This window comes from Lynx rufus, unplaced genomic scaffold (genome assembly GCF_022079265.1).
Source record: "Lynx rufus isolate CCGP_SWC_20201006 ecotype Redwood Valley unplaced genomic scaffold, mLynRuf1.p SCAF_50, whole genome shotgun sequence".
NCBI classification, from domain to species: Eukaryota; Metazoa; Chordata; class Mammalia; order Carnivora; family Felidae; genus Lynx; species Lynx rufus.
Genome location: NW_025814868.1, coordinates 1,225,435 through 1,252,782, shown reverse-complemented (window position 1 = coordinate 1,252,782; position 27,348 = coordinate 1,225,435). Strand labels below are relative to the sequence as shown.

The 27,348-nt window shown below is 60.4% G+C and overlaps 1 protein-coding gene across 1 annotated transcript; it reads left to right on the top strand.

Annotated features, from left to right (window-relative positions):
• Positions 1-16,605: 16,605 nt before the first annotated feature.
• DUSP8 (dual specificity phosphatase 8) lies at positions 16,606-26,635 on the top strand. The gene is made up of 6 exons (XM_047100562.1): positions 16,606-16,836; positions 18,624-18,762; positions 23,533-23,699; positions 24,148-24,307; positions 25,218-25,341; positions 25,579-26,635. Exons 1-6 carry the CDS (start codon positions 16,606-16,608, stop codon positions 26,633-26,635), a joined length of 1,878 nt encoding a protein of 625 aa, XP_046956518.1.
• The last annotated feature ends 713 nt before the right edge of the window (positions 26,636-27,348 follow it).

The window sequence follows — 27,348 nt, the reverse complement described above, 5'->3', positions numbered from 1 at the left end:
GAGCGACTCTGCCAGGAGAAAGAAAACCCACAGAACTGTTGCAATCACCACCAGGGCTGGTGTAGAAAATTGGGACATTTGCTAACTTCCAAATCTATGAGAGGACAAAACTAGACCTGAGGCTTGTACATGCAAAGTGAGATCTCCCGTAGCCTCGTGGCACTCAGCACACAACATCCTCTGAGAGAAAAGGTTTCTGCCTCAGACACAGGCACGTGTCCCTTAAGCCATTTTCCAAATTTTGAAGCTTACTGAGCAGAAGAGCTAAGCTTAAAATATTTGAGGAAAAGGACAGTTTCCCACAGCCTTGCAGCACCAAGAAGCTAAAGAGAAGCCAGGTTCTTAACACCAACACCAGGAAAGCCAAACCCAGAAGACTTACACAAGTGCAATGAGCCCAAACCCAGCCCAGTCTCTACCGAACTGGAGTGTTCAGCTGCTTGCCCTACCTGGATAAGAGAGGAAAAGCCAAGTATCCCTGTTAGAAGATATCAACTAGAACCTTTATGGCCCTTTTATACAAATATCTGGCATACACTCAAAAAGTACTAGACACAGGAAGTGGAAGGAAAAATATGGTCAATAATCAAGAGGAAAGCTAACAACAGAAGCAGGTCCATGGATAATCCATATATTGTAATAAGAAAACATAAACTTAAAATAACTATGATTAATACACTAAATGAAATAAAGGAAAAGATAATCAAAATGGATGAAAAGATAGCTTTTTTAGTAAGGAATTAGACTATATTTAAATTTTTTTAATGTTCATTTATTTTTGAGAGAGAAGGAGAGAGAGAGTAGGGGAGGTGTAGAGGGAGGGAGACAGAGGATCTGAAGCAGTCTCTGTGCTGACAGCAGAGAGCCCAATGCGGGGCTTGAACTCACGAACCACGAGATCATGACCTACGCCAAAGTCAGACACTTAACTGACTGAGTTTCACTTCCAGCTAGGCTCCCCAAGAATTAGAATATATTTTAAAATGTTAAATGGAAAACATTCTCATACTGAAAAATGCAATATATGAAATACCTAAAACTAATGACTCATTGGATAGAAAACAAGTTTAGGAAACACAAAGATATATAAATAGAAAATATCCTAACTGAAGTGCAGAAAGAATAAATACAGAAAATGATAATAGAACATAACATGAGACACCTGAAACACAGTTTAAAACATATTTCTGGACTCCCAGAAAAAGCAGCAAGAAACAATGGATTGTGGGCTATATGAAGAGAAGATGATATCTTTTTTCCAGGATTGTGGAAAACCATGAATCTACAGGTTCAAGAAACTCAGCAAACTGAAAGCAGAATGAATAGATAGAAGAACACGCAGAGGCATGCTGTAGGAAAATTTCCAAACATCAAAGATCAAGAGAAATCTTTAAAAGCAGCAGGAGAAAAAGAACACATTACCTGTGAAGGAACAGCTATAAGAGTGACAACTGATTTTTAAGTAGAAGTGATGGAAGCCAGAAGACATGGAATGACATCTTAGAGTGCTGAAGTTAAAAAACAAACAACAACAACAACAACAAAAACCTGCCGACCCGGAATCTTACACCTAATGTAAATACCCTCCAAAATGTAAGTGAGGAGCACCTGGGTGGTTCAGTTGGTTAAGCTTCTGACTTTGGCTCAGGTCATGATGTCATGGTTTGTGGGTTCAAGCCCCTCATCTGACAGTGCAGAGCCTGCTTGGGATTCTCTCTCTCCCTTTCTCTCTCTCTCTCAAAACAAATAAATAAACTGTAAAAAAAAAAGTGTAAGTGAAATGGAGTTGTTTTCAGATGAGAGACGTTATCGCCAGAAGACCTACACCACAAGAAATACTAAAGAAAGGCTCTTCAGACTGAAGGAAAAGAGCCCCATATGGAAGCATGGGGCTTCGGGACTGAGTGAAAAGTGCTGGAAATTGTAAATATGTTGATAAGTATAAAAGAAAAGGAACTGCTTGGAACAATATATTAATGTCCCATAAGATTTTTAGCATTTTTGGAAGTAAAATGCAGGAGGATAAATGAAATTAAACAGTTGTAAGGCTCTTGCCTTGTTCAGGATGTCATGAGATGACTAATTGATAGTATATTATAATAAATCAAGGATATGAAATGTAATCTCTAGGATAGTCACTTGAAAATATACAGGAATATGGGAGTGCCTGGGTGGCTCAGTCGGTTGGGCATCCAGCTTCAGCCCAGGTCATGATCTCACAGTCTGTCCGTTCAAGCCCCACGTCAGGCTTCGTGCTGACAGCTTTAGAGCCTGCTTTAGACTTCTGTGTCTCCCACTCTCTCTGCCCCTCCCCTACTCACGCTTTCTTTCTCTCTCTCTCTCTCTCAAAAATAAATAAACATTAAAAAATTATATATATATGTGTATACATATATGTGTGTGTGTGTGTGTATATATATATATATATATCCCAACAGCTAACAGAAAAGAGAAGTTGGATTACAAAAATAGTTGAATATAAAATAAAGCAAGAAATAAGGGAAAAAGGGAACAAAGAGGAGATAGAAGAAATGGAAAATAACATAGCTGCTAATAAACATGAGTGGAGTCCATGGTTAGAGGCCAAATGGCAAGATGTAGGGCTGAAACGAGCCACCCAGGCAGTGCCATGATTGTTGCTGCCCCCTGTGGGATAGTGGTCCAGGAGAGCTCCAGTTCCCCACAGAGAAAGCGCAACTGCACCCTGTCCTGCCAGCCACAACCAGGACTATCTCCAAGGGCAATGGCCCCACACAGTAGAGTAGTCCTGAGACACAGACCTACAGAAAGAGGAGAAGAGAAACGGGCCCTTTGGGTCAACAGACTGGGCAATGGCGACGGTGCGAGTGCCAAGGGGCTGACAAAGTCGTGTTCTCCTAGGTGTTGGCCACAAGCAAGCATCTCCCACAATTCATGCTGCAGACTCGCTATTTGGATACCTGTTTAATGGCCACCAGATGGCCAACCCAGAGAGACATCCTCCAGGCTGGTAAGATCCCACAGACACCACAGGAGGAGCTGTCCCAAGCCTGAGGGCTGTGGCTGCTCTGGATGGCCATATTAGGGACAGACTGGCAGCCTGAGGGCAAGTAGCTCACCTGACAATGGCCAATGAACTGTTAAAGAATATCCCACCTTGTTAGCACCCAGAGGTCCTATACTCCTGGGAGCCTGTAAAGCTTTGGGACCTAAAATGCCCTGGATAAAGATGGATGCCCACCCCCCCCCCCCAAACTAGTCTCCTTGGTACCACACACACCACGGACAGGAGTAGCAAATACTTCCCAACGTGACCTAGCCACACCACATGCTGGAAGTGACTGTTAAAACAGCAATTCCCCAAAGATAAAATAAAGGGGGCAAGCACCCAGAAATTCAGGCCATATATGGAGCTACGAGAGGCCACAAGGGGGCACTCGGGCACCTTCGAAACAAAAGGGCTGCCACAAAGCAAGACCTTCATGGAGGTCAGGCGCTGTCTGCCAGAGGAACTGAGGGCCAGTGGTTGCTCTCTTTTAGGACCTCTACTACCTGACCCACACCCCTGTATCCCGATGTAATGGCCTTTATGAGAAGGGGAATTAGCATGGGGCTGAGGTCTCTCAGTCACAGCGGGGGCTGAGGTCTCTCAGTCACAGGGGAGACCAAGGTCTCGTGGCCCAGCAAGTGTACAAGGGGCCCAGTGGCTGCAAATCTTTATGGCTGTTTCAGACATGATGCCCAGGTGAGTCACCAATAGTGGTGCAGGGAGGTCCCAGGAGGACAGCTTTGTGACCAGGTGTTGATAACAGCTAATTCAGATTGGAAAACTATAGAATATTCTCTTTAAAGTCAGTTAATGGAATGAACCTAGCTTGTTACCCCACTCCATCCCACCCCCATCATGTCTGCTGGCCCCCTTTCCAGCCCCAGTCCATGGCCTTGCTTCCAGAGAGGGCCGGTCTTCGGTTTGACCTTCATCATGCCTGCAGCATCAAGAAGTTCCGTATGCTGGCACAACTTTACTGAACCCACGGGAGCTCTGGCCCCTCCAGTGGTTTCCTACAAGAGCTGGTTTAACACACAACACAAAGGTCAGGGAAGTAAGTTCCCCGTGAAGTGAACTTTGATCTGTGAGAACAGAAGACAGGTGGATAAAGTGTTCTCCCTTCTTCCTCCCTGCAGACTGTTCTGTGCTGCAGTGTCTCCATTAGGCCTCATTGGGGAGATGGCGTGCATAGACAAGCAACCAGCCGCAACTTCTTCCGGCCCCGACTCTGGCCTCCTTTGGATCGGCCCTTCGACAGCACGCTTGGATTAAGCTTTGCCCCTGGCTGCTTTCTAGGCAACCCAGGCTAAGACTGTTACCATCACCATGTACATTTGACATGATGATGCGGATCCTAGTCAATGCACTATGACAAGAAAAAGAAATGGGTGATGTCAGGTTTGCAAAGAAACAAACGTGGGGACCCACAGATGTATGACTATCTGCCTGGAAAGTCCACCTGAATTGATAGGCAATTCATGGCGGAACTAATAAGGGAATTGAGAGGCTAAATCAGAGGAAGCCTACAGACAAGTGACAACAAATCAGAAAATGATTTTTACAAAGAGCCCTTCCTTCCCAACAGAAACAGAAATTATAAGGCAAGTAGGAATACATTTAACAGGAACGGATAAGACCTCTCTGGAGAAAATCCTAAAGCAACAGAGAAGGACATTTAAAAACTAAATACACGTACATGGATGAGAAGAGCCTGTAGTGCTCTCCTCCAAATTAACCTATCAATTCAATGCAGCTACAATTAAAACACCAAATGTTGACAAGGATTATAAAAACTGGAGCTTCCATAACTCACTGGTGGGGTGATTATTATATCCACACCTTGAGAGCAATTTAGTAACTTCCAGGACGCTAACGGCAGGCGTATCCTGTAACCTGATGACCCCACTTCTGGGCACACACCTCAGAGAAATCTGGCCCAAGAGCCCTGAGACAGTGTCTCTCAAAGGTAAATGTGCAAATGGCAGTCTTATAAGTTAAACAAATATCCACCATGTGACCCATGGTCATACTCCAGGGCATTTACTCTGGAGACATGAAAACTTACATTAACACAAAACCCTGCACGGGAATGTTTCTAATGGCTTTATTCATGATGTCTAAAAAATTGAAAACGATCCAGATGTCCTTCAGCAAGTGACTGGGTACACTGTATTCTAAACGTGCCATCAAATCCTTCCCAGCAGCAAAAAGGAACAAGCTATTGATACACCAACAACCGGGATGAACGTCAAAGACAATAGCAGTCTCTAAAGCTTACGTACTGTGGGATTCCACTCCTCTCGTGTCCTCAGAAAAACTAAACCATACTGATGGGCACGGACCAGTGGTTGCCAAGGGGTAAGGCTGAAAGGAGTATGTCACCATAAAGAAATAGCACGGGAGACATTCTTAGGGTGACAGAGCTGCTCCGTATTGATTATGATGACGGCACACGAATCTACATAGGTGTCAAAACCCAAAAGTGTCAATTTTGTTGAGATGTCGAAAAGTTGGAACACTGGTGCGTTGTTGGTAATTTACAAGAGTACAGCTGCCATGGAGAACAGTTTGGTGGTTCCTCAAAAGGTACACACGCAAATGTCATGTGATCTGATAATTCCACTTCCACGTACATACCCAAAAGAGTGCACAGCAGGGTCTCTGTTCACAGAGACTGTTCACAGCAGTGTTATTCACAGTACACGAAGGACAGGGACAGCCCAGCATCCACCGGCAGACGAAGGGATACACAAAATGTCATCTGTCCACACCATGGAAGATTATTCGGCCTTAAAAAGAAAGGCAATTCCGACACCTGCTACCTATGGATGAGCTCCAAGGACATGATGTTGAGTAACATGAGGCAGATACAAAGGACAAATACCACAGGGTGCCACTCACACAAGTTCCCTGGAGAAGTCAAATTCGTAGAGACAGAAGCATGGCGGGTGCCAGGGGCCAGGGCAGGGACAATGGGGTTTATTGTTTAATGGGGATTGAGTTTCAGTTGGGAAAGATGAGTAAGTTCTGGAGACGGATGGTTGTGGTGGGTGCACGATGGGCACGTACTTAATGCCCCTGAACTGAACACTTAAAAATGGTTAAGGCGGCAACTTTTATATCATGCATATCTTGCCACAATAAAAAAAAAAAGTCGAGTCAATTTTACTGTATCATTTTAAAAATTAAATAAAATGATACAAAAAAGAAAGCCAAAAGCTTGAACGTGCGTACGAATCTCCTGAACTTGTTAAAACAGAGAGTCTGGCTTAGCAGGCTTGGGTGGGGGCTGAGAGTGTGCACTTCCCACACAGTCCCAGGTCGTGCTGACACAGCTGGCTACGTGGTGCGAGGAGACAACCACCAGAACGTTCGCTGCAACACAGCTGCGTGGAGAAAAACTTGCAAACGAGCTAAATGTCCATCAGTAGAGTAATGGCAACATAACCGGTCTGTTCCTCCAGTGCAAACCTACACACACAGCAGCTAAATCGGGTGGACGGGGGCACCCGCCTCAACAAGGATAAACAGGCTGGCGCGTGCAAAACAGAAAAAGCAAATTGAAGGAGAAATGTTGTGCCATGATGCTCATACAGAAATATTGAAAAGCGCACAAGATAATACTATCTGCTGTATGCAGGACTTATACGTGCCATGAAATGATAAAGCCACAACCAAGAAGACGTCCCCCACTCACCGCCTGCCTCCCACCAGGACCCCGATGTGGTTCTTCCAGCCTGAAGCAAACACGGAGACCTGCTGACATGGTTGGGTCCAGACCTAAAAACAGGTGTCTGTTCCATCATTACACGTGTTTGGCAGGGTTTGTTTTTGTTTTTGTTTTTTTTTACATCATAATTTAAAACCAGGAAAGAAAATAATCTGAAATGTGTTATGAAAAACACACAGAAGGATGCTGCTGCCTGCACTGGTTGTAATAACCAAACTATGGAAATAATCTATCACATAAATATAGAAACTTGGTCCAAATATCACCGCGCGTCCATCAAATGCAACACCACACAGACGTTTATCACCTGGTTATGGTGAACCTCGTGCAGGTTCACCGAGCGCTAGGTCAGAAGGTGAGGGCGCTAGGTCAGAGGCTGGGAGGGCGGGGGAGCTTCCTGGGGCGACCGGAAAGCTCTAGGTCCAAGCCCACCTGCTTGGACAACCGGGATACGCATTTTATTGTTAACAATGCCTTGACTTAAAAAAAAAAAAAAAAAAAATCTGGTTGTGGGGAAAACAATGCCACGGCTACACGTTTATTGTGTGTCTTTGGCTGAAACGCCGAGCTGCAAATCGGCAAAAAAAAACCCACAAAAAACAAAAAACAAAAAACAAAAAAAAGTGGACCCCGTTTTTCTTTCTGTGTGGCGAGGACGCAGGAAGGAAAGTCCACCCCGAGCGTCCTCTCTGGTCGGGCGCAGGCGGGCGGCAGGGGGCGCGCACGGACCGCCCGCGTCAGCCCGACGCGGCGCGCGGTCCTCCAGGCGGGGGACCGAGCCGACCCCGACGCTGCCCTGAGCCGGGTCCCGCTCCACCGCTGGGGGCCCGGGCCCGCGTGGCCCGCCGCGATCACCCGCGGGGAGCCCGGGCCCAGCGGGCAGCGGGCTTGGACCTGGCCCGGCCTCACAAGGCGACCCCTGGCTGGGGAGCTGGGAACCCCACTTCCTTCCACGCACCGACCAGCACCCGGGCCCACCGCAGCCCCCTCCCTCAGCCGCCCCTGCCCCTGCGCATCTCGTTAGGGCATGAGTCTCAGCGCCCAGGCCGCTGGCCCTCCGAGGGGGCCTAGGGGGCGCGGATAGAATCCAGCACGGGGCTGGAAAGAACCTAGGGCAGAGCTAGCGGCCTGGGAAACTCGCAGTGCCTCCCTAAACCTCTGCCCCCTTGTTGCAAAACTCCAGGTTTTAAGTGCTCCTTTGCACCAGAAATGACAGAACTGGAGAATAATCATGGCCCAAACATACTTCCCTGGCCAGGTCCAGCCCCAGAAAGCTGCATGCCACCCCCCACCCACTCATCTACAGCTTCCAGAAGGAAGTGAGGACATCATCGCCCGCCCCTCAATTTACTGCCACCTGCTCAGGCCTAGCTAGGAGCTGCCCAGGGCACAGCCAGAGTTCTTTGGGGCCATGGGCACTCCCAGGCCACGTGCAAGTGCTGACCACGTCCCGGCTGGGCAGAAGAGGAGCCCACTTGAACACCTTCCCCCCTGGCCAGGGAGCAAACCCAACTCCTCAATCTAAAGACCGACAAACCCCAACTCCTGCCGCTCCCAGGCCCTTCTGGCTCTCTCTGTGCTCCCTCCCCAAGGGCCTCATGTGCTCCCTCCAGCCACCTGGCCCCGTCTGGGCTCAGCCTGAATCCCCCTGTCCCCTCCTGGGGCTCAGCCTCCCCACTCTTCAGACATGGAGTGAACCCAAACATAGCAGGGTCCCAGGGAAGCCCCCACCCACCACTGTCCCGGCCATGCATCTGGGCTGGGCATTCCCAGGAGCTCAGGGTCTGCCTCTGGCTAGCAGATCACAGAAAGAGGAAAGACCTCAATCCAGTCCCAGCCCCAGCCCCAGCCCCAGATAGCCCCCAGCCCCAGCCCCAGATAGCCCCCAGGTTACCAGTGCTCCCTTCCAGGACAGGCCCAGTTGACTGTTTATCCTCGTGGTTGGCTCTGTGCCAGGAACACATCCTCTCCCCTCCCCCCGCGCCCGCCACGCACCACATATACACACAACTACCCTGACATTCTTCAGGCCAGCAAGAAAGGAGGCCCCACACACTTACTACACACCTACTCTGTGCGAAGCCCTGAGGCTGTAGGTGGCTCAGCCTGCTTGGGAGAACTGAGGATCAGAAGGGGGGACCCTCCAGAGCCCTGCCCAGGACCCACCTGCTACCCGATGCCCTCCTGCACTCCCACACAGAGCTCTGCGGTCCAGAGTGCCCATCCTTGCCCAGGACAAGACAGGCCAGTTGTGCCTGGCACATTTTTTGTGACCCTTCTTCAACCAAGGATGGCTGAGAGCCACCTCCTAGCTCTCTCCCTCCTTGGGAAGGTGCTGCACTCCCTGGGGGCCAAAGCCCCTCTCAGAGCCCCTAGGTGGCCCTGGGAGACCTGCCAAGGCTGGGCACCTCAGGCTAGAGAAAAGATCACCTCACTCTCCATCGGCCAGCCACAGGGAAGGGGTTTTAGAAACAACTGAGCTGTCTGGTCACACCTCCCACCAAAAAATAAATTACCTTCAAAGGCTCCCGTCAGTGTCAGCTCATGGCAATGGTCTTTGTCGTCTTTCTCAGAGCTAACATCCCAGTGCCCCGCACAGGGCCCGGCTGGAGAAGGTGCTCAGTAATCAGGAGGTGTGTGGGTGCATATCTTCTCCCGGCTCTCCTGCCTCCACCTCCCTGACCTCCTCCAGGTGTAGAGACCATCCAGGTCTTTCCTGCCTGGGGGGTAGGGAGGGTCCCTTCTGCACCACAGGTGCCTCCCCAGCCTCCAGACCACCTCCTGGGGTGGCCTCCAGGCTGCCCACCGCCCGTGTGTCTCTGGCCCCTGTTTGTTTCCGGCCCAACCCTGCTCAAGGTGTAATTACCTATGTTTGTTCCCGCTCTGGACTCCCAGCGTCCGGGCCTCAAGTCGCCTGGGGGCAGACCCTGACAGCCGTGACTGGGGGCTGGGGGAGAACACATATTGTCAGGGTGGACCCCGATAAGCACTGTTTGGGGGGGTGGCTTTTCACCAGAAGCATCAGGGGCTGGAGTGATCGGCGGGGCCTGGGGGACAGCACTGCACTGGGGACACCCTCCCCAGAGTTCGTGAGACGTGTGACCTGAGACAAACCGTCTCGCCTCCGAGCTTCCAGTTTGCTCCCGAGTAAAGTGGAAACCCAGGTTCCCACCTCCAGGGGTGCTGGAGAGGGTCGGCGTCAGTGCCGCAGGTAAAGTGCTCGCGGGCCTAGCTCGCGCAGCGCCCTCGCCGCCCGGGACCGAGAGGGTCTCGGGGCCCGCAGGCCCCGCGCGAACAAAGGCTGCGGGGCTGGGGAGGCGGCGCCAGCTCCGGCCGGGCCACGGCGGGTGAAGACCCTCGAGCCACGACCCGTTCAGCCGGCCTCTCCTCGGCGGTGAGCGGCGCGAGGCCGGGGGTCCCCGCGTGCTGGGGCCGGGCGCCGGGGCTAGGAAGGCTCCCTGAAGGTTGGTGGGGGGCGGGGGGGGGGGTCCCTGGCAGCACGGAGGGGACGCCACACGGCCCCTTTAAGAGCCGGTGCCGGGCGGGGGGGCGGAGGGCAGAGGGCGGAGGGCGGCGGCCAGCCCGGCCCCCCGCCCCCCGCGGCCGCCGCCTCTGATCTGCACCCGCGGCCGGGCTCCGGCTGACGTCACCTGCCCCCGAGCCGCGCGCGCTGATTGGCTGCAGGTGACGTCAGGGCCTTTTTCGCTCGGCATGACCTCATCCCCGCCGGCGGCCCCGCCCTCCGCCCCGGGCCTGTCACTCGCGGCCGAGCGCGGCGGCCCAGCCGGCTCCGCGCCCCCCGCCCGGACGCCGGAGCCCGAGCCGCGCCGGAGCCACACCGGCCGCGCCCGCCGAGCCCGGGGGGTGGGATGCGCGCCGCGAGCGCGCGTGCCCGTCCGCAGTGCGCGCGCCCCGGCTCGAGCGAGCGCTCCCCGCGGCGGCGGCGGCGACGGCGGCGACGGCGACGCGGCCCGCGCGCTCCCCCGGCCCCTGCCCCGGCTGCGCGGGCCCCCGCCGGGCCCATGGGCGGCGCGGCCGAGCGGGCGCGCTGAGCGGGCGCGGGTCCCCGTGCGCCCCGGACACGAGCGACGGCGAGGTGAGCGGGGGCGCCGAGCGCGGACGCGCGGGGCGCGGGCAGGGGGCCCGGGGTGGGGGTGGGGGGGCGCTGCGTCTGGAGCGCTGGGGCGGCGGCACCCGGCGGGCGCCCGGGAGGAGGAGGCGGCCCGGAGGTGAGCGGCCAGGCTCGCGGGGACGCCACTGGCCCGCCCGGGAAGCCCTTCCCCCGCCTCCCCCAGCCCCCGGTGGACCCTGGCCCGGTCCACACTGGCCCACCCCTCCCTCCTCCGGCTTCGCCGCCTTTCTCCTCGAAATCCCTTCTCATTTGGGGGGGTAGGGGGGAGCACGCAATAAGGACCCAGGACCTGGGCCGTTTGTGATCCAGCGTGGATCTGTACGGACGTCTGCGAGAACCCCAGACTCCCTAACCCCCACCCCGCCATGGAGGCCCCAAATTGGAGAAGGTCGTCCCTGCCCCCGCGGGCTGGCGATGCAGGCCTTGACCAAAGGAGCCGAGGGTCCTGGCCTGTGGAGAGGCTCTGGAAAGGGCCCATTCCGTGTTCGGCGGGGAGGGGCTGCAGATCCGTGTCCCCTCTCTGGCCAGGCCGCCACGGGTACCCCCACCCCAGGGTGCTCAGCTGGCCTCTGCAGAATAAAGACCATCCGCCCGCCCGCTGCAGAGGCAGCAGCGGGTGCTGGGGGAGGGGCTGGCACTGCCAGGCTGAGTGCAACCAGCCTCCCTCAGCCTATCTGCCCACCTTGGTGGGGAGGGGTACCTAACAGTCTGGCCCGGAGCAGAGGGGGCGATGATGGGCCGACGATGCGCCCAGCCCCCACCAGGTCACCCCTACTGGGAGAATTTGCCTCCTGAGTTCCTGCTGCAAGCTGGTACTAGCTTCTGCCCTGGGCGAGGGGGGAGGGGGGGTCCTGGGTGCTGCAGTGATTGGGGGTTCCGGGGGGGGGGGGTCGCGGATCCCGCAGGGTGGAGGAGGGAGGTGGCCAGATCTAATGCAGTGTCCACAGGGGTGCCGCTTGGGGTGGAGGTGGGGGTGCTGCAGGCCGGGGGAGCAGCTTCATGCCCTGGGGGTCTGAGCGGAGGTCTGAGGGTCCATCACTCCCCACCGCCTCCCTCAGACCTTCTTGCTTCTAGGGAAGCTCAGGGAATGAGTGTAGCATGCAGTGTCCCCACCCTGCTCAGGGAGGACAGATGTCCCATGAATTCACTCCCCAGAAGCTTAATAAGCACCTGCCTAGGTAGGGCAGATCATGTGACCAGGAGCTGGGAGTCAGTCCTGAAGTCTGACTGAATACCTCCCGCTGCAGGCAGCGAGGGCCCCAGGAGAGTTGCTGGGTGACTTCTAGTCCCCTGCTGCCCTGGGCCCTTGGGAAGGCTCCTGTGCCCCAGAGGCTGCCTCCAGGAACAGTGGGTTCCATGCATACAGATGCAGAGAGATGCTTGAAGTGATCCTCTGCTCCAGGTCCCTACCCGGAATCCTCTCCTCTCCAGCTGAGGCTGACCAGCTGGTCCAGATGTTTCCAGTGGACAGAGAGCCCAAGGGGCCATGAAAGCCAGTGGGTGCAGAAAGGAGAGGAAGCGGAGCCAAACCCATAGCAAGAGGAACATGGGTCAGACTCTGACCACGAGGACTGCACGGGCTGAGGCCACCTCTGCCTGAACCCGTCCAGGCAGTGACTGGTGGGTGCCCCGGGAAGGCCCAGGTGTGTGGCATGGGGCACAGTGACCAGAAGTCCTGCAGATCAGTAGGACTAGAACAAGCCAGGAAGGAACAGAGGAACCTAGATTTGTAGGGTCCCGAACATGCCCTCTCAAGGACCGACGTGCTGGGACCTCCCACCCCAGGCTCTGCCCAGACTCCTATGACCTGGGGGTGCAGGGCCCCCACCCCACCGTCTCCCAGGTACACAGCCTCCCCAGACCAACTTGGCTCTGCTTGGCCTTGCCATTGGCTCCTCCCGGGCAGAGTAAAGGCCAGCTTGGGTCCTGTTGCATTCACCTCGGGGAGAGGGGGTGGGGGGGCGGGTGAGAGCATTTGGGGATCCCTGATGAGAACAGATGGGGGTAAATGAGCTGAGCTGGTGTGAGCCCCCTACCAGTCTCTCTCCTGGCCTCTCCGTTTCTGCCTCCAGAGGTGCCCCTGGTCACAGTGAGCTGGACACATCAGCATTGTGGGTGCCCCCGCTGCCAGCTCTTCCCGAGGGCCTGCCTATGTGTGCCGGGCACCACTTGAGTTGGAGACACCACTCTGAGCGAGAGCCACGGGCCACCCATGGCAGACAGGCCTGACGGTGGTCTCCGGAGGTAGTGAGTTCCCCATCACTAGGTGCTGAGCAGAAGGTACCCTGGTGAAGATGCCTTCTGTTGGGGGTCTTCTGGCCACACGTGTCTCTTGCTCAGGGACAAGAGGGTGCCCCGTGGAGGCCCTGGGAGCCAACAATGTGACAAGATCTTGGAGCTGGCTTCTGGGGTTTTAGGGGATTTGGCACGCAGAGGGCACACCGGTGACCACGTGCATGTGCACACACATCTGTGTGTGAGCGATTGCATGAGGGGGTGGAGTGGGTTGTGGGAAAGAGGTGAGCACTGTGCGGACAGTGTGCAAGGGGGCACGTTCTGACTCACGCGGCAGTGGACACACAGCACAGAAGCCAGGCCGCGCTGTGTACTTGACCTTTCAGAGGAAGGGGGCTGCCTGCAGCCTCCTAGGCGGTGCCCAGCCAGGTGGGGAGGGGCCTCCTGCCTTTGCACTGAGAATTGCTAAGTGTCCTAAGCAAGGAGCCCTTTGACGGGGGTCTAGGGGGCTGTGCCCCCCTCCCACTGCCACCCAGCCTCTGGAATAGCAGGTGATGGCTGCTGTCTCCCCTCAGTTCCCAAGAGTGGAGTCTGGGCTGTACCTGGGGTGGGTGCTTGAAACTGGGGAGGCCCAAGAGCCTGCAATATCTGTTTTCCTTGTGCCCACTAGGGGCCCACCCTAGCCCCACTTACCTGCTCAAGACTGTCCTAAGCTTTCTCCACCCCCGACTGGAGTTCTGGGCTCGGATCCATAGCACGACAGGGGAGGGTCTGCCCCCAGGAGCTTTAGCCCCGAGGAGGCCCTGAGAGGTCTTGCAGGAGGTGCACTCGGGCCAGACCGTGGCCCCTTGAAGGCTCCCTGGAGGCGGGAGTGAGGTGCTCCGTGGGTGCCCTTGGCAAGAAAGGTTAGGACCTGGTGGAGCAGAGAGGGGAGGGCCCGGAGGAGTGTCACCCCTGGGCTTTGGGACTCGTAGGGACCCGGCCCCCGGTCATCCCAGGCCCCAGCTCCTGGGCACCTGCAGGAGGCAAGGAGCGGGCCCTGCCGTTCTGCAGAGCCAGCCTGCTCTGTAGCTGTGCCGCAGGACCAGCGTTGCCTGGCACCTCCGTGGTTGCCATGGCAACGACGGAGGTGCTAACTTGCTAATGGGTCCCCCTCGGCTGCAAATAACAATACTAGAGTGGTTCACCGGGCCGAGCTGGAGGGTTCCCTAGGGGCTGGGGCTGAGACCAGGTACTGGGCCTGGGAGCCCAGCGGCTCCCCCTTCCAGCCCCGGTCCCTGTCCTGCAGCCCAGCTCAGCTCCTCCACACCCTCCTCTCATCCTGAGCCCGCCTCCCTGCCTGTCCTACGGCCCTCAAGCTGTCCTGAAGCTTCTCAAAACACCTCATACAGGAATCGAATTGGGGACCCCTCATCACCCAGGCGGGGACACCCCTCAGACGGGCCCCCCTTGGCAGGTGGGGAACCCCCTTTGCAGACAGGCCCCCGCCAGCGAGTGAAGACCCCCCTCAGCAGGTGGGGCGCCCCTTTGGGCAGATGGGCCCTTTTGCTGTTGAACTGGTTTCATACGGCCCTCAGGATGACCAGCAGCCCCAGCTGCACCCCTAGGCCCTGCCCCCACAGTGGAGGAGCCCGGGTGCCTGCCTGGGGAGCAGGGTGTCTGTGAGTGGTATCCCAAGGCCCCGCCCGCTGACCGGGGCCATCCCGGGCACTTCCCTCTGGGCCAGCAGACACGGTCTACACCTGCCGTGCTCCTGTTTCTCTGTGAAGTCTCCCACCCACACCCGCCTGGGAGCTCACCTGAGGGGGTGGTCCAGGTATGGCCGCAGCTGCCACTGTTGTCCCCAGGGCCATCGTCACTGCAGTATGACAAGTGTCCTCAGGGGGCCCCCCCGCAGCAGCACCTGCAGCTGCAGGTTGGGGGCGTGCTGAGGGGGTCCCCTCTCTGAGCTCCAGGGTACGTCTGTGCCCCAGCCTCTCCTGTGTCCGAGCTGGGTGGGGCTGTGGTAGAGGGAAGGTCCCGACTGAATGGCAATGGTGGAGGCCTTGGGTTCTATCCAGTGTCCTTGGTGTGACCTTTGACTGGTCCCACCCCTCCCCTGAGCCTCGGTTTCCCCCCTTCAAAGGAAACTCATCATCCTCACACTGTGTGCCTCCTGGCAGGCTGTGAGGCTCGGTGGGCCTAGAGAGAGGCCAGTCCTGGCAGGTGACAGGGCAGATGGGGCCTCGCAGGCAGGACGAGGATGGGAGGCATGTGGCAGAGGCTTAGCACCAAACCCACAAGAGGGGCCTCTGCCCCGAGATCTGGGGTCCTTGTATCCCCACCTACCTCCTCCTCCTCAGGCCGAGGGCCCTTAGAGGCCGTGCCGAGAGTCCCCACACCCCGAGAGTCCCCACATATGGGTCACCTACTTTGACTTTCATCTTTAGGTGCCACCCATCCACCCCACCCTGGGACCTCCCAGCCCCCAGAAGGGTCCCCCTAGACCTCAGGACTTTACTGTGCCCGGAGCATACCCGTGCTGCCACCCCCATCCCATGAGCGTGTGGCGCACTCCTGCTGGGGGACAGACACTGGCCCCACATGGCACACACTCAAGCTCGCTCTGCAGAACTGGGACAGTGGCCGTGGCAGAGGAGCCCCGCCTCCACTCCCAGACCCCTCCAGCACCTGCCCTGGCACCAGCCTCAGGAACCCACGGACTTGTGGAGGCAGCCCCAATGGCACCCCCGTTCCTCGGGGCCAGATTATCAGCTTATGGAGAGATTGTGCAGCATGGGGCCACAGAGGGAGGGTATGCCGGGCAAGGAGCACGTTCTGGACCCCTGCCTTGCCCAGAGTTCTGGACATTAGGAAGATGTGCAGGCCGGGGAGGGTATGCATCCTAGCAATGGGATGACAGAGCCTGAAGGCAGGATGAAGTGTTCTGGAAGCAGTGAGTGTCCATGATCCCGAGGGCCCAGGGGAGGCGTCCTCAGGCCCGTCCTGGCCAGCCAGCCCAGTCCAAGCCCTGAGATCCTTCCCTCTGTGTTCCCCCATCCGCCTTGCTGTGTCCCACTTAGAAGCTGTCCCCATGACCTGGACAGCGCAGTGCTGGGTAGGACCGCGTACAAACGCTCTCAGCCCAGCGGGTCACAGACTCCACCCCGCTTACCTAAGATGTTAGGGGGCCTGACTTCCGTGGAAGAGCCAGAGGGGATGCTGGTTTATCCCAAGAGAGGAAGGGCCTCTGGGGGCACATGTCAGGCTCAAACCCCCTGGTCCCCCTGGGTCTCCCCGTGGGCCCTCTGAGGCTGGCCCTGCCCGGGGAGCTGGCCAGGCACCCACCCTGGGGGCCTGCAGCACTGCTGACCCTTTGCCTCTCCCTGCAGGTCTGGCACCATGCCCGGTCCCTCCAAACTCTAAGCCACAGCCCCGGCCACCGGAGCAGCCTCTGTTCCCTTCAGGGCCCACCCCCTCCCCACTGCCCACTGCCCCACCATGGCTGGGGACCGGCTCCCTCGGAAGGTGATGGATGCCAAGAAGCTAGCCAGCCTCCTGCGGGGCGGGCCTGGGGGGCCACTGGTCATCGACAGCCGCTCTTTCGTGGAATACAACAGCTGGCACGTGCTCAGCTCCGTCAATATCTGCTGCTCCAAACTGGTGAAGCGACGGCTGCAGCAGGGCAAGGTGACCATCGCAGAGCTCATCCAGCCAGCCGTGCGCGGCCAGGTACCTGACACCCTCCCTGCTGTGTCCACCCAGTCCCTGGGGCTGGTGCCACACACCCCCCCCCCCCGCTGCCCCCAGGGCCACCCAGTCCCTGGGGCTGACTGCCTTCCCGCCCAGTCCCCCGTCACTTCCGGAGGCCAGGACAGAATTCGCCAGCCAGGTACACAGGAGCTCTCAGCTAACCCCAGCTGGGCTCCTAGGGCCAGAATGTACTAAGCCATTCCAAGCCTCGGGCCTTGTAGGCGGCTCCCACCCCTCCTCCCTGAGCTTCCTCTTAGGGTGCACAAATGCCTCTCCCCAGGGAGGCCCTCTGCAGATACCGTCTCCCCAGATACAATTCATCACCCCTCCCTTCCAGAGCCTGCTGCCCTATCTGGGTCCTCACTCAGCCCTCCGCCCCTGGCAGAGGTCTCCCCTCATAAGACAGGGCCATGTCCCTGGGGCCCTGTCCAGGGCTCACAGAGGGGCACTGAACGGATGAGCTAGGTGTGACCTTGCACAGGGGCATGGGGCGGGCCGGGGGGGGGGGGGGTGCGGCGCACAGGGAGGCCGTGGACCAGGATGGCAGCTGGGGAGGCATGTATTGATGGCCATGAGAAGTCAGAGGAAGACAGGAGGGGTGGCCAAGAGGCTCACACTGAGAGGTCCTGTCCCCAGCCCCCCAGTTCTTTCCCCTCTAGAGTTTTGAATGACCCAGAATTCTCTCTGGGCCCTCCCCCGAGAACATCCCAGGTCACCTGCGGTGGACAGTCCTGGCACCGTCAGCCAGGAGCATCGAGTCCAGCCCTGGAAGGGACCCCTGGCCCAGTGACCTGGGAAGGCAGAGGCACCTCCAGTGTGGAGAGTGGCATGCCCAGCGGCCTGGAGCTGCGGGAGGGGTCTTGGTCACAGGCCCCGCCTCAGCAGAGCTGGATGTGAGAGGACCCAGGTGGCACAGCCGCTCGTGGGGAGTCCCCCCACCCACCCCCAAGGCCAGAACAAGCTCCCTGCAGCCTCAGTGAGGGGAATCCGGTGATTAATCACCCCCAGCGAGGACTCCCTGCCAGAGCGCCATCCCATTGGCTGCTGGTGACATCATCCAGCCTAGGGTTGGCGGCTCAGCTGGCTTAAGGGCTGAGTGTGCTTGGGGGGCAGGGCATTAGCCACTCTGAGCAGAAGCTGCTGAGCATCTGGTCCCCAGGCGGGGCATTTGGGGTGGGGGGAGGGCACGGAACCCCAGCTTCGAGCTGCTGCCTCCTGAATCCAAGGTGGCCCCTGTGGCACTCCTTTTCCCATCGCTGGCTGGGGAAGAGGGGAAGGCCCAGGCCCAAAGGCATCCCGCCTGCAGAAGCCCCAAAACGTGCCTCCCGGGGACCCTGGGGACAGCTTTCCCCTTGCGTCGGTCGCCCTGAGGGTGTCCGTGCACCCCTGTCCCTGGGGGCACCTGTGTGTACCCCTGAAGACCCTGTTACTTTCACCTTAATCTCTTCTACGTGGACGTGGCCCCCAGCGGACATCCATAAGTGCTCCCTTAGCTCAGATGCCCGTGCGTGAGGACACGGCATTAGGACAAGTGTCCCCCGTTTCTGCCTGCTCCGAGGGCCTGCCTGTGTGGCTGGGGACGTTTCTACCTGTCCAGGTGTGAGCTGTGCAGTGGGCGGCTCAGAGCCTGCCCTTCCCTCGAGGCGGCAAGGTGGCCGAAGCCCCTCCCTGCCAGTGCCTGACAAGCCGCAGTGGGTGGCAGCCGGGGATGGGGGCCTCCGGCAGGTGCCCAGCAGTGCCCTGACCTCTGCCCTCACGGCTCCCAGGTGGAGGCCACAGAGCCGCAGGACGTGGTAGTGTATGACCAGAGCACTCGGGACGCCAGCGTGCTGGCTGCAGACAGCTTCCTCTCCATCCTGCTCAGCAAGCTGGACGGCTGCTTCGACAGCGTGGCCATCCTCACAGGTGAGCTCCGGACAGACGCAAGGGGGGGGACTGGGGGGCACCACTGCAAGCTTGGCTGTGCTGGGTGGAGGCGTCTGGGGAGGCAGGGTTCTGGATCCATCTCTGCTCTTTTTTCTAAGCCCAGAGACCAGCGACTACAGGGGCAGTGCCGGGAGGGGCGCCTTCTCGGTAACCCCGGAGTTCTCTGAGGCCCCGTTGTCCCCTCCCCTGGACCCGCACGCTTCAGAACCCCCTCGCACATGGGCCTCCCGCCACCGCTAGCAGGTGAAGAGGTAGACAAGAGGCAAGCCCTAAATGCCGCGGAGGGAAGGGATCTCTGACCCTCCACCTGCCTGGGAAGGGAGACAGGGGCCCCATCCTCTGCAAACCCCAATCTGAGCACCCCTGGTCGCAGGCAGGGAGTGCCTGTGAAGGCCACGGCCAACACGGACGCCTACTTGACGATGACTCCGCCTGGGGGCCAACAGGGGTCCCTATAGGGCTTCCTGTTCCCCAAAAGCAGCCCAGCCAGCCTGGAGGCCCACACGTAGGTGTGCCCGACGTGCGCGCGCACACACACACACGTTCCAAAGTGGTTCTTGATGATGCCTTCCCCCCGTGGGCAGGGGCTGAGGCACTTCCTGTAGAACCCACCTCCCAGAGGTGGCCCAGGTCCCAGGGCTGGGTTGACCTGGTCTGTCCCAGGGATGCACACCCTCCCTGCCCGGGTCTGGGGCGTTTGTGGGCGCTCCCGCCCCCGACCTCTGCCTGCCAGGGGCTGTGGCAGGTGGACGGAGGACGTAGAGGGCTGAAGAGGGCGTTGTCCCCACCTCACACAGCCAATAGGATGTACATTCAGCCTGTCTGCCCTGAGTGGCCCTCACATGCAGGCACCCCATGGGGTGGTCCCAGGGCACCGGGCTGGCCCTCTGGCACGGGCCCAGTGGCAGCATGGACCTTCAACGTAACCTGAAGGCTAGAGCCAGGCCGCTCAGGGCAGACCTTTTGGAGGAAGTACCATATTCTGAAGGGTGTTCAGGTGGGTCAGCATCGTGTGCAGGTGTGCACGCTGCCTTCTACACATGTCTGGGTCTACACGGTCAGAGGGTGTCTACGTCGGTGCCTGCCCCTGGGAGGCTGGTGATCTGTATTTGCTTGTGTGTGTGTGTGTGTGTGTGTGTGTGTGTGTGTGTGTGTGTATCCCACCTTGGTGATCCCAAACTTGTGTGGGTGGGCTGTGGGACTTGTGTGCATGTGTGTGAGCTCTGGGAACCACAAGCCACAGAATTGCAAACTCTGATTCAACCGCTGTCCCCTGGGTTCACTGTGGGGGCTGAGCGGGTAGGAAGAAGATAGAGAGGACAGAGAGGCTCTGGGCTTTTTAATGGGTAGCCTGGGCGGACGGGAGCTCTCCCAGGGCCCAGCTGGGAACCCCAGCGTGCACGTGTGTGTGTGTGTGTGTGTGTGTGTGTGTGTGTGTGCACGTGTGCACGTGCATGCATTCACGCACACACGTCAGTGTGCAGGCGCACACTCTCCAGCCAGGAGCGGGAGCCACCAGGCCCTTTTCTGGGAGTCAGAGAAACTGGTCTTAGAGCAGCACTCTCCCTTACCCCCAGGCTGCCCAGGAAAGCCCAGAACCCCTAATGGTGGGTCTCCTCTGGAGGCTGGGGCCCCTCACCCAGCATGCAGTGGGGCAGGCCTAGGCTGGAATGTGCCAGGAGCACTCACTTGGGACCTGGTTGTGCCCCGCTTGGCTCGCTAAGCTCTTGGGGCTGCCGCCCCTTGGAAGGTTAGAGTATTTGCACCCGTTTCACTGAGGGCCAAGCCAGGTAGAAGTTATGACCCACCATGGTATGACAAGGGCTCAAAGTGACACCGAATCAGGACCCAGACTTGGGACAGCCTTCTCACCTTGCCCACAGTCTGAGGCCAGAGCAGCCCCGGAGCCAGTGAGAAAGGGAAGGCGGGAAGGCGAAGCTCAGTGGGAAGGAGGGATGCGGCCAGGCCAGAAAGGGGAAGTGACTTTCCAGGAACACCAAGATCACAGGGGGAGAGGGGGTCTCAGCAGAGGCCAGAAAAGGAGGACCCCACCCCTCCGTGGGTGGGGCTGAGGAGCGCTGAGAGGCTGGCGCGGCTGGAGGGCAGGGAGATCCCTCTCCGGGACCGCGGAGGCTCATGGAAGCAGGAGTGGGGCGGTGGGGCAGGCGCCCTGGGGCCCGGAACCGGCTGCTGTGACCGCTGCCCTCCCCGCCCCCTCCCCCCAGCAGCTCGGCGGTGACGTCCGGCGGGGCGGGGACGGGAAAGGGAGCCTGGCCCTTTAAGCGGCGGGCGGCCCTCGCCCCGGTGCGCGTTGCTGCGGAATGCGGGCTGGTGATGTCGCGGCGCCGGGTCGGTGCGCCCCCGCGGCCCGACTCCGCACGCGCCGCCCTCGGACCCTGGCCGGAGACCGCGGCGGGAGCGGCGGCCCCTGCGCAGAGGGTGCGCGGAGAGAGGATGGGTGGGTGGGGACCCTGCCCGGGGCGCGGGGACCGCGGGGGGCGCGCGGGGGTTGTGGGGGGGGGCACCGCCCGCATCTGGGCAGGAGAGCCCGAGCATTGGGAGCTGCGGGAGGGGGCGGGGGCCGAGTGCCCGCGGAGTCGGTGGAGTTGGTGCGTACTAGGCATGAGCTTTTGTGCGAATCCGAGATTCCATTGTGAGGCGCAGCCCGCTGGGAAGCCGTGAGGCAGAGGGAGGCGGGCATCCCTCCCGAAGGAAGGTGCCCTTGGGGACGCCTAGGGGATGGGGGCGCCTCCCGGCTGCCAAGAGTGCCAGCACCTGCAGAGGGTCCAGGCCGGCTGCCGCGGATTCGACCCAGGACGGCCCCAGAGCCCGGGCGGGGGGGGGGGGGGTGCGGCTGAAATCACTGGAGGGGCCCGGTCTCCAGCTCTGCTGCACCTGACATCTATAGGGGGCTTGTAGGGGTCACTACCAGAGGCTTGGCTCCGGTTTGGTGGCGGGGGTGGGGGGTGGGGGGTGAGTCCTGTGGGGTTTACTTGAGGAATCGCAGTCAAGTCTGGTAAGTCTGCACCTGTCCAGAGATCCCCCTTTGTGCAGCACGTTCCTGGTGGAACGCAGCCCCCCTCCCCTCAGCTTAGGCCATGTCACCCAGAGAGCGGAGAGCAAGGGAGGCTAGAGATGATAGAGATGAGCCTTTGGAGAGATGCTGCAGACCTTGCCCTCCTGGGGTGGGGGCACCATCATCCAGCAGGAACATCCAGGGGCCCCTGGCTCTGAAGGGTGAACAGGAGCCCTCCCCCAGAACCCGGGCCAGCTTTCACCTGTGAGCTGTGTTGTCATTGGTGCTGACGGTCACCCACTTCTCACTGTCCGGCCAGCAGGCTCGCGGGGACGGGACAGCTCCTCCAAGGCTCGTGCCTGCACCCCCCCCCAGCCTGGGGGCCCCCCATCACCATGCCCCCCCCAGTCAATCCTTCGCTGGGGTCACAGGGAGCACACATGGCAGGCACTCTGGTCGGAGGTTTGTACAAACTGGCCACTGATCTGGGCTACGGGTGAAGGCCAAGGGCACCAGGCATCTCTGTCCTGGGAAATCAGCCAGGGCTCCCTCACCGGCTGTTGCTGCAGACCCGGAAAGAGCACGGGGGTCTCTTGGCCTGCGAACTCCCCTCACTCCGCGGCCTCCTCCAGAGCAGTGAGGTAGAGCGCGGTCCAGTTGAATTCTGAAATGGACCAGTCCACGGAGAGCAGAGAACGTCCACAGGGCTTGTGTCCCCGTAAGTGTGGTTAGCCCCAGGGTGCAGTCTCACGCCGTCCCGCCGAGTGCTGGCGATCACACCGGGTGTGGGCAGGTGTGTTCTCAGTGTTTCTTCGCAGTCATTGTCTCCTCTGAGCTTCACAGCTACGCCATGTGGCAGGCAGGGTGCGGAAGCAGGCCAGAGGCGGAGAGAGCTCTGCCCGCGGTCACTCACGGACTCAGAGACATACTCGGGAGGCCCCCTCGGGTCTTTCAGGCCAGCGGAGGGGCTCGTTCCACTGACCTGCGGCCTGGGGCTTGGATGTGCAGGGAAGGCGGCAGGGCACGTGCCAGCCACGTGCAGAACGTGGGCCCGCTTGCGTGCCCTGCTTGCGCACAGCCCCTGGGCTTCCCAGCTCTCAGCCCAGCCTCTGGTGCTGCCTTCTGGGCAGAACGGAGCCCTAACTAGAGCACAGATGCCCCACGGGCTGTGCCGATTCCAGTAGGTGATGTCATGCCCAGGGGGAGGAGGGCCCCTCAGAAGCCCTTGCCTCCTGGTCCTGGCACCCAAGCTTGGTCTGGGGCTCCCGGCCAACTAGAGCCAGGGAGGGATTGCATCAGCCCAGGGGGAGAGGCGGGAAGGCCGGGGCTGGCCCCAGGCCACGGGTACGAAGGAACCACACCCTCAGCAGGAGCCTTCCGTGGCATCTGAACGCACCCCTGCCTGGGTCCTGCACGTGCTAGACTGGCTCACCACCCAGACCCCACATTTACGGGCATCACAGCGGCGTCCTCAGTGCGCCAGCTGCTAATTAGCCTGAGGAGGAATGTGGGCGTAGGGGCGGGCTGTATATGTGCGGAGCACACACCCCGACCTGGTGAGAGCGGCCCTCCAGCACCCAGCACGGAGGCCGGGTGCTCAGGCCAGAGGCCCACCCAGGGGCCTCCCTCTGGGCGGGGGAGCCCAGGCTGGGGGAGGCTGAGAGGTAGTGGTGCTCCGGTGCCCCAGCCAGCCGACCGCCTGACCCACGTCTCCTCCGCTCCTCCTCCTGCAGGGGGCTTTGCCACCTTCTCCTCCTGCTTCCCCGGCCTCTGTGAGGGCAAGCCTGCTGCCCTGCTGCCCATGAGCCTCTCCCAGCCCTGCCTGCCGGTGCCCAGTGTGGGCCTGACCCGCATCCTGCCTCACCTCTACCTGGGCTCTCAGAAAGATGTCCTGAACAAGGTGTGTGCACAGCTGGGGCTTTGGCCGTTGGCCGGGGGACGAGGCAGGAGCTCAGAAGCGGCTCCGGGGCTGGTCTGGGGGAGGAAGGGAGCCGCCAGGCCACGCGGGGATGGGTGCCCAGGTGCGGGAGAAGCACGGGTTGGGGGCGCGAAGACCCAAGGGCGCTGTGGCAGGACCAGAGCAGAGACGGGTGGAGAAGCAGCTCCCAGCCCCTCGGGCGGCGGAGCCCACATGCCAAACTGCTGATGTCACTGGGCCCCCGGCCAGCACTGAAAGAGTCCCGTGTTTTAAAACTGTGACGAGGGAAGAGGGTAAGGCCACCGCCCGGGCAACCCACCTCAGGCCGTGGGCGGGGCTTGCAGAGGCTCCCCTCTCGGGGACGTGCCAGGACCCGGAAGTCCGGTCCAGCGGCACCCCCGTGGTCTGACCTGCCCTCCTGTCCCTCCAGGATCTGATGACCCAGAACGGAATAAGCTATGTCCTCAACGCCAGCAACTCCTGCCCCAAGCCGGACTTCATCTGTGAGAGCCGCTTCATGCGCATTCCCATCAATGACAACTACTGCGAAAAGCTGCTGCCCTGGCTGGACAAGTGCATCGAGTTCATCGGTGAGGGGCGGCCGCTCCGCTGCCTGTGCTCGTTGGGGGGGGCGGGGGAGCAGGGGGCGGGGCCATCGAGTGCACCGTGAGGGGCGGGCACTCCGCTGCCTGCGCTAGTGGAGGGGGGACAGGGGGCGGGGCCATCGAGTGCACTGTGAGGGGCGGGCGCACTCCTGCCTGTGCTTGTAGGGGGGACAGGGGGCGGGGCCGGGGGCGGGGCCATCGAGTGCATCGTGAGGGGCGGGCACTCCGCTACCTGCGCTAGTGGAGGAGGGACAGGGGGCGGGGCCATCGAGTGCACCGTGAGGGGCGGGCACTCCGCTACCTGCGCTAGTGGAGGGGGGACAGGGGGCGGGGCCATCGAGTGCTTCGTGAGGGGCGGGCGCACTCCTGCCTGTGCTTGTAGGGGGGACAGGGGGCGGGGCCAGGGGCGGGGCCATCGAGTGCATCGTGAGGGGCGGGCACTCCGCTACCTGCGCTAGTGGAGCGGGGACAGGGGGCGGGGCCATCGAGTGCACCGTGAGGGGCGGGCGCACTCCTGCCTGTGCTTGTAGAGGGGCAGGGGCGGGGACAGGGGGCGGGGCCATCGAGTGCATCGGTGAGGGGCGGGCGCACTCCTGCCTGTGCTCGTGGTGGGGGGGGCCAGGGGGGTAGGAGTCTCCAAGAGGAGGGAGGAGCAGGCGCTCTCCTGCCTATTCTCGTGGTGGGGGCGCGGCGGGCGGGCAGTGGGGGCAGGAGTCCCGCAGAGAACAGCATGCAGGAGGCGGGAGGGAAGAGCTGCGGTCACCGGTCACCGGCCTGAGGTGGGGCTGGGGCTGTTGGCGGCGGGAGGGGGGGTGGATAGGGCCGGTGAGGCCCACCCCCCCCACCTGGGTTGGGGACCCCAGGCCTGACCCCGCCCCCACGGCTCCGCCTCCAGATAGAGCTAAGCTGTCCAGCTGCCAAGTAATCGTCCACTGTCTGGCCGGCATCTCCCGCTCTGCCACCATCGCCATCGCTTACATCATGAAGACCATGGGCATGTCCTCCGATGACGCCTACAGGTAGCCCCGTCTTTCTTCCCTCCCGTCTCCCCCCGCCAGCAACGGAAAGGCCCTGGCCCGGAGGGAGGGAGAGGCCCGAGCGAGGGGGGGAGGGGGCGGGGGGCTCCAGCACTCTCGGCCGGGCGCCTCGGCCGCGCCGCGCGCCCCAGCGTGGGGGAGGGGGAGCGGAGGGAGACAGGGAGGCCGTCCGGGTTGGCAGGGAGCCCCGAGCCAACACAGCCGCCCTCCTTCCCGCAGGTTCGTGAAGGACCGGCGCCCGTCCATTTCGCCCAACTTCAACTTCCTGGGCCAGCTGCTGGAGTATGAGCGCAGCCTGAAGCTGCTGGCCGCCCTGCAGGGTGACGGGGCGTCCCACCCAGGGACCCCCGAGCCCCTCCCGGGCCCTGCGGCCCCACTGCCGCCGCTGCCACCACCTACCTCAGAGAGCGCTGCCACCGGGAGCGCGGCGGCCAGCACAGTCCGGGAGGGCGCGCCCGGCGCGGGCGGGGAGCTCCCCGCGCCTTCCTCCAACCCCGCCACCAGCGCGCTGCAACAGGGCCTTCGTGGCCTGCACCTGTCCTCCGACCGCCTCCAGGACACCAACCGCCTGAAGCGCTCCTTCTCGCTGGACATCAAGTCGGCGTATGCCCCGAGCCGGCGGCCCGACGACCCCGGGCCCCCCGACCCTGGGGAGGCCCCCAAGCTCTGCAAGCTGGACAGCCCGTCGGGGGGCGCGCTGGGCCTGCCCTCGCCGGGCCCCGACAGCCCGGACGCGGCGCCGGAGTCGCGCCCGCGCCTCCGCCGGCGACCGCGGCCTCCAGCCGGCTCCCCAGCGCGCTCCCCCGCGCACGGCCTCGGCCTGAACTTCGGCGATGCCTCCCGCCAGACTCCGCGGCTCGGCCTCTCGGCCCTGTCGGCACCCGGGCTGCCCGGCCCCGGCCAGCCGGTGGGCCCCGGGAGCTGGGCGCCGCCGCTCGACTCTCCGGGCACGCCGTCGCCCGACGGGCCCTGGTGCTTCAGCCCGGAGGGGGCGCAGGGCGCCGGCGGCGCGCGGTTCGCACCGTTTGGCCGGGCGGGCGCGCAGGGCGCGGGGGGCGGCGACCTGCGGCGGCGAGAGGCGGCGCGGGCCGAGGTCCGGGACGCGCGGACCGGCTGGCCAGAGGAGCCGGCCCCGGAGACGCAATTCAAGCGCCGAAGCTGCCAGATGGAGTTCGAGGAGGGCATGGTGGAGGGGCGCGCGCGCGGCGAGGAGCTGGCCGCCCTGGGCAAGCAGGCCAGCTTCTCGGGCAGCGTGGAGGTCATCGAGGTGTCCTGACGGCGGCCGGGGACCCGGCGCCCGGCGCTCCGCTGCCCTCCGCCCCCTGGTCTGGGCCGCCAGCAGCCGGGCCCACTATAAATATATATTATATATAATGCAAAGAAAGGTAAATGGTTTTACTGCGATTTTTATCGAGAAGTAAATATTTCGATTTTTTTATTTATTTAAGCTGTTCATTCTGGCAATGATTTGGCAACAGTGCGGGCGGTCCTCGGAGCTCTATTTTTACTGTCTGGTATTTAAACTGAAACACCCGTTTCTAAGCAATATGAGGCCACCTTCAGTCCCGAGCTGGGGTGCCAGGCCTGGGGTCCCCTCCCTGCCCCCTCCCTCCCCCAGGAAACACTGCTGACCGTTGCAAAGAGGCTGCCGAGCTTTTGTGCACTTTTTACATAAGAAAAAGGGGGAAAAAGGAGAAAAAAAACTTTGCCACAAACTGAGCCTCAGAACCTCCCTGTCCCTCCCCGCCCCCTCCTCTCCACTCCTTCTCTTCTGCTCCTGTCTCAGGCTCTGCACCAAAGCCTAGGTGGGGGAAGTATGCCAGGAGCTGGGGTGTGGCGGAGGAGGCTCTGCCGGCTGGAGGCTCCCCCTCACCTGCCCTCCTATTGCCCCCTCTCCCCCGCCCCGTTGCCTGGTTGGTGTTACAGGCATTGGGCCTGCAGAGGCTAGGGTGTTCAGAGGGGCTGGGGATAGAACAGGGTAGGGGCGCA

Bases quoted from the DNA above. Each gene is read 5' to 3' on its own strand.
- DUSP8 (XM_047100562.1), top strand. From the start codon at position 16,606: ATGGCTGGGGACCGGCTCCCTCGGAAGGTGATGGATGCCAAGAAGCTA. The intron at 18,763-23,532 runs GTGAGCTCCGGA...CTCCTCCTGCAG, and splicing joins CAGCGTGGCCATCCTCACAG to GGGGCTTTGCCACCTTCTCC. The intron at 24,308-25,217 runs GTGAGGGGCGGC...CTCCGCCTCCAG, and splicing joins CAAGTGCATCGAGTTCATCG to ATAGAGCTAAGCTGTCCAGC.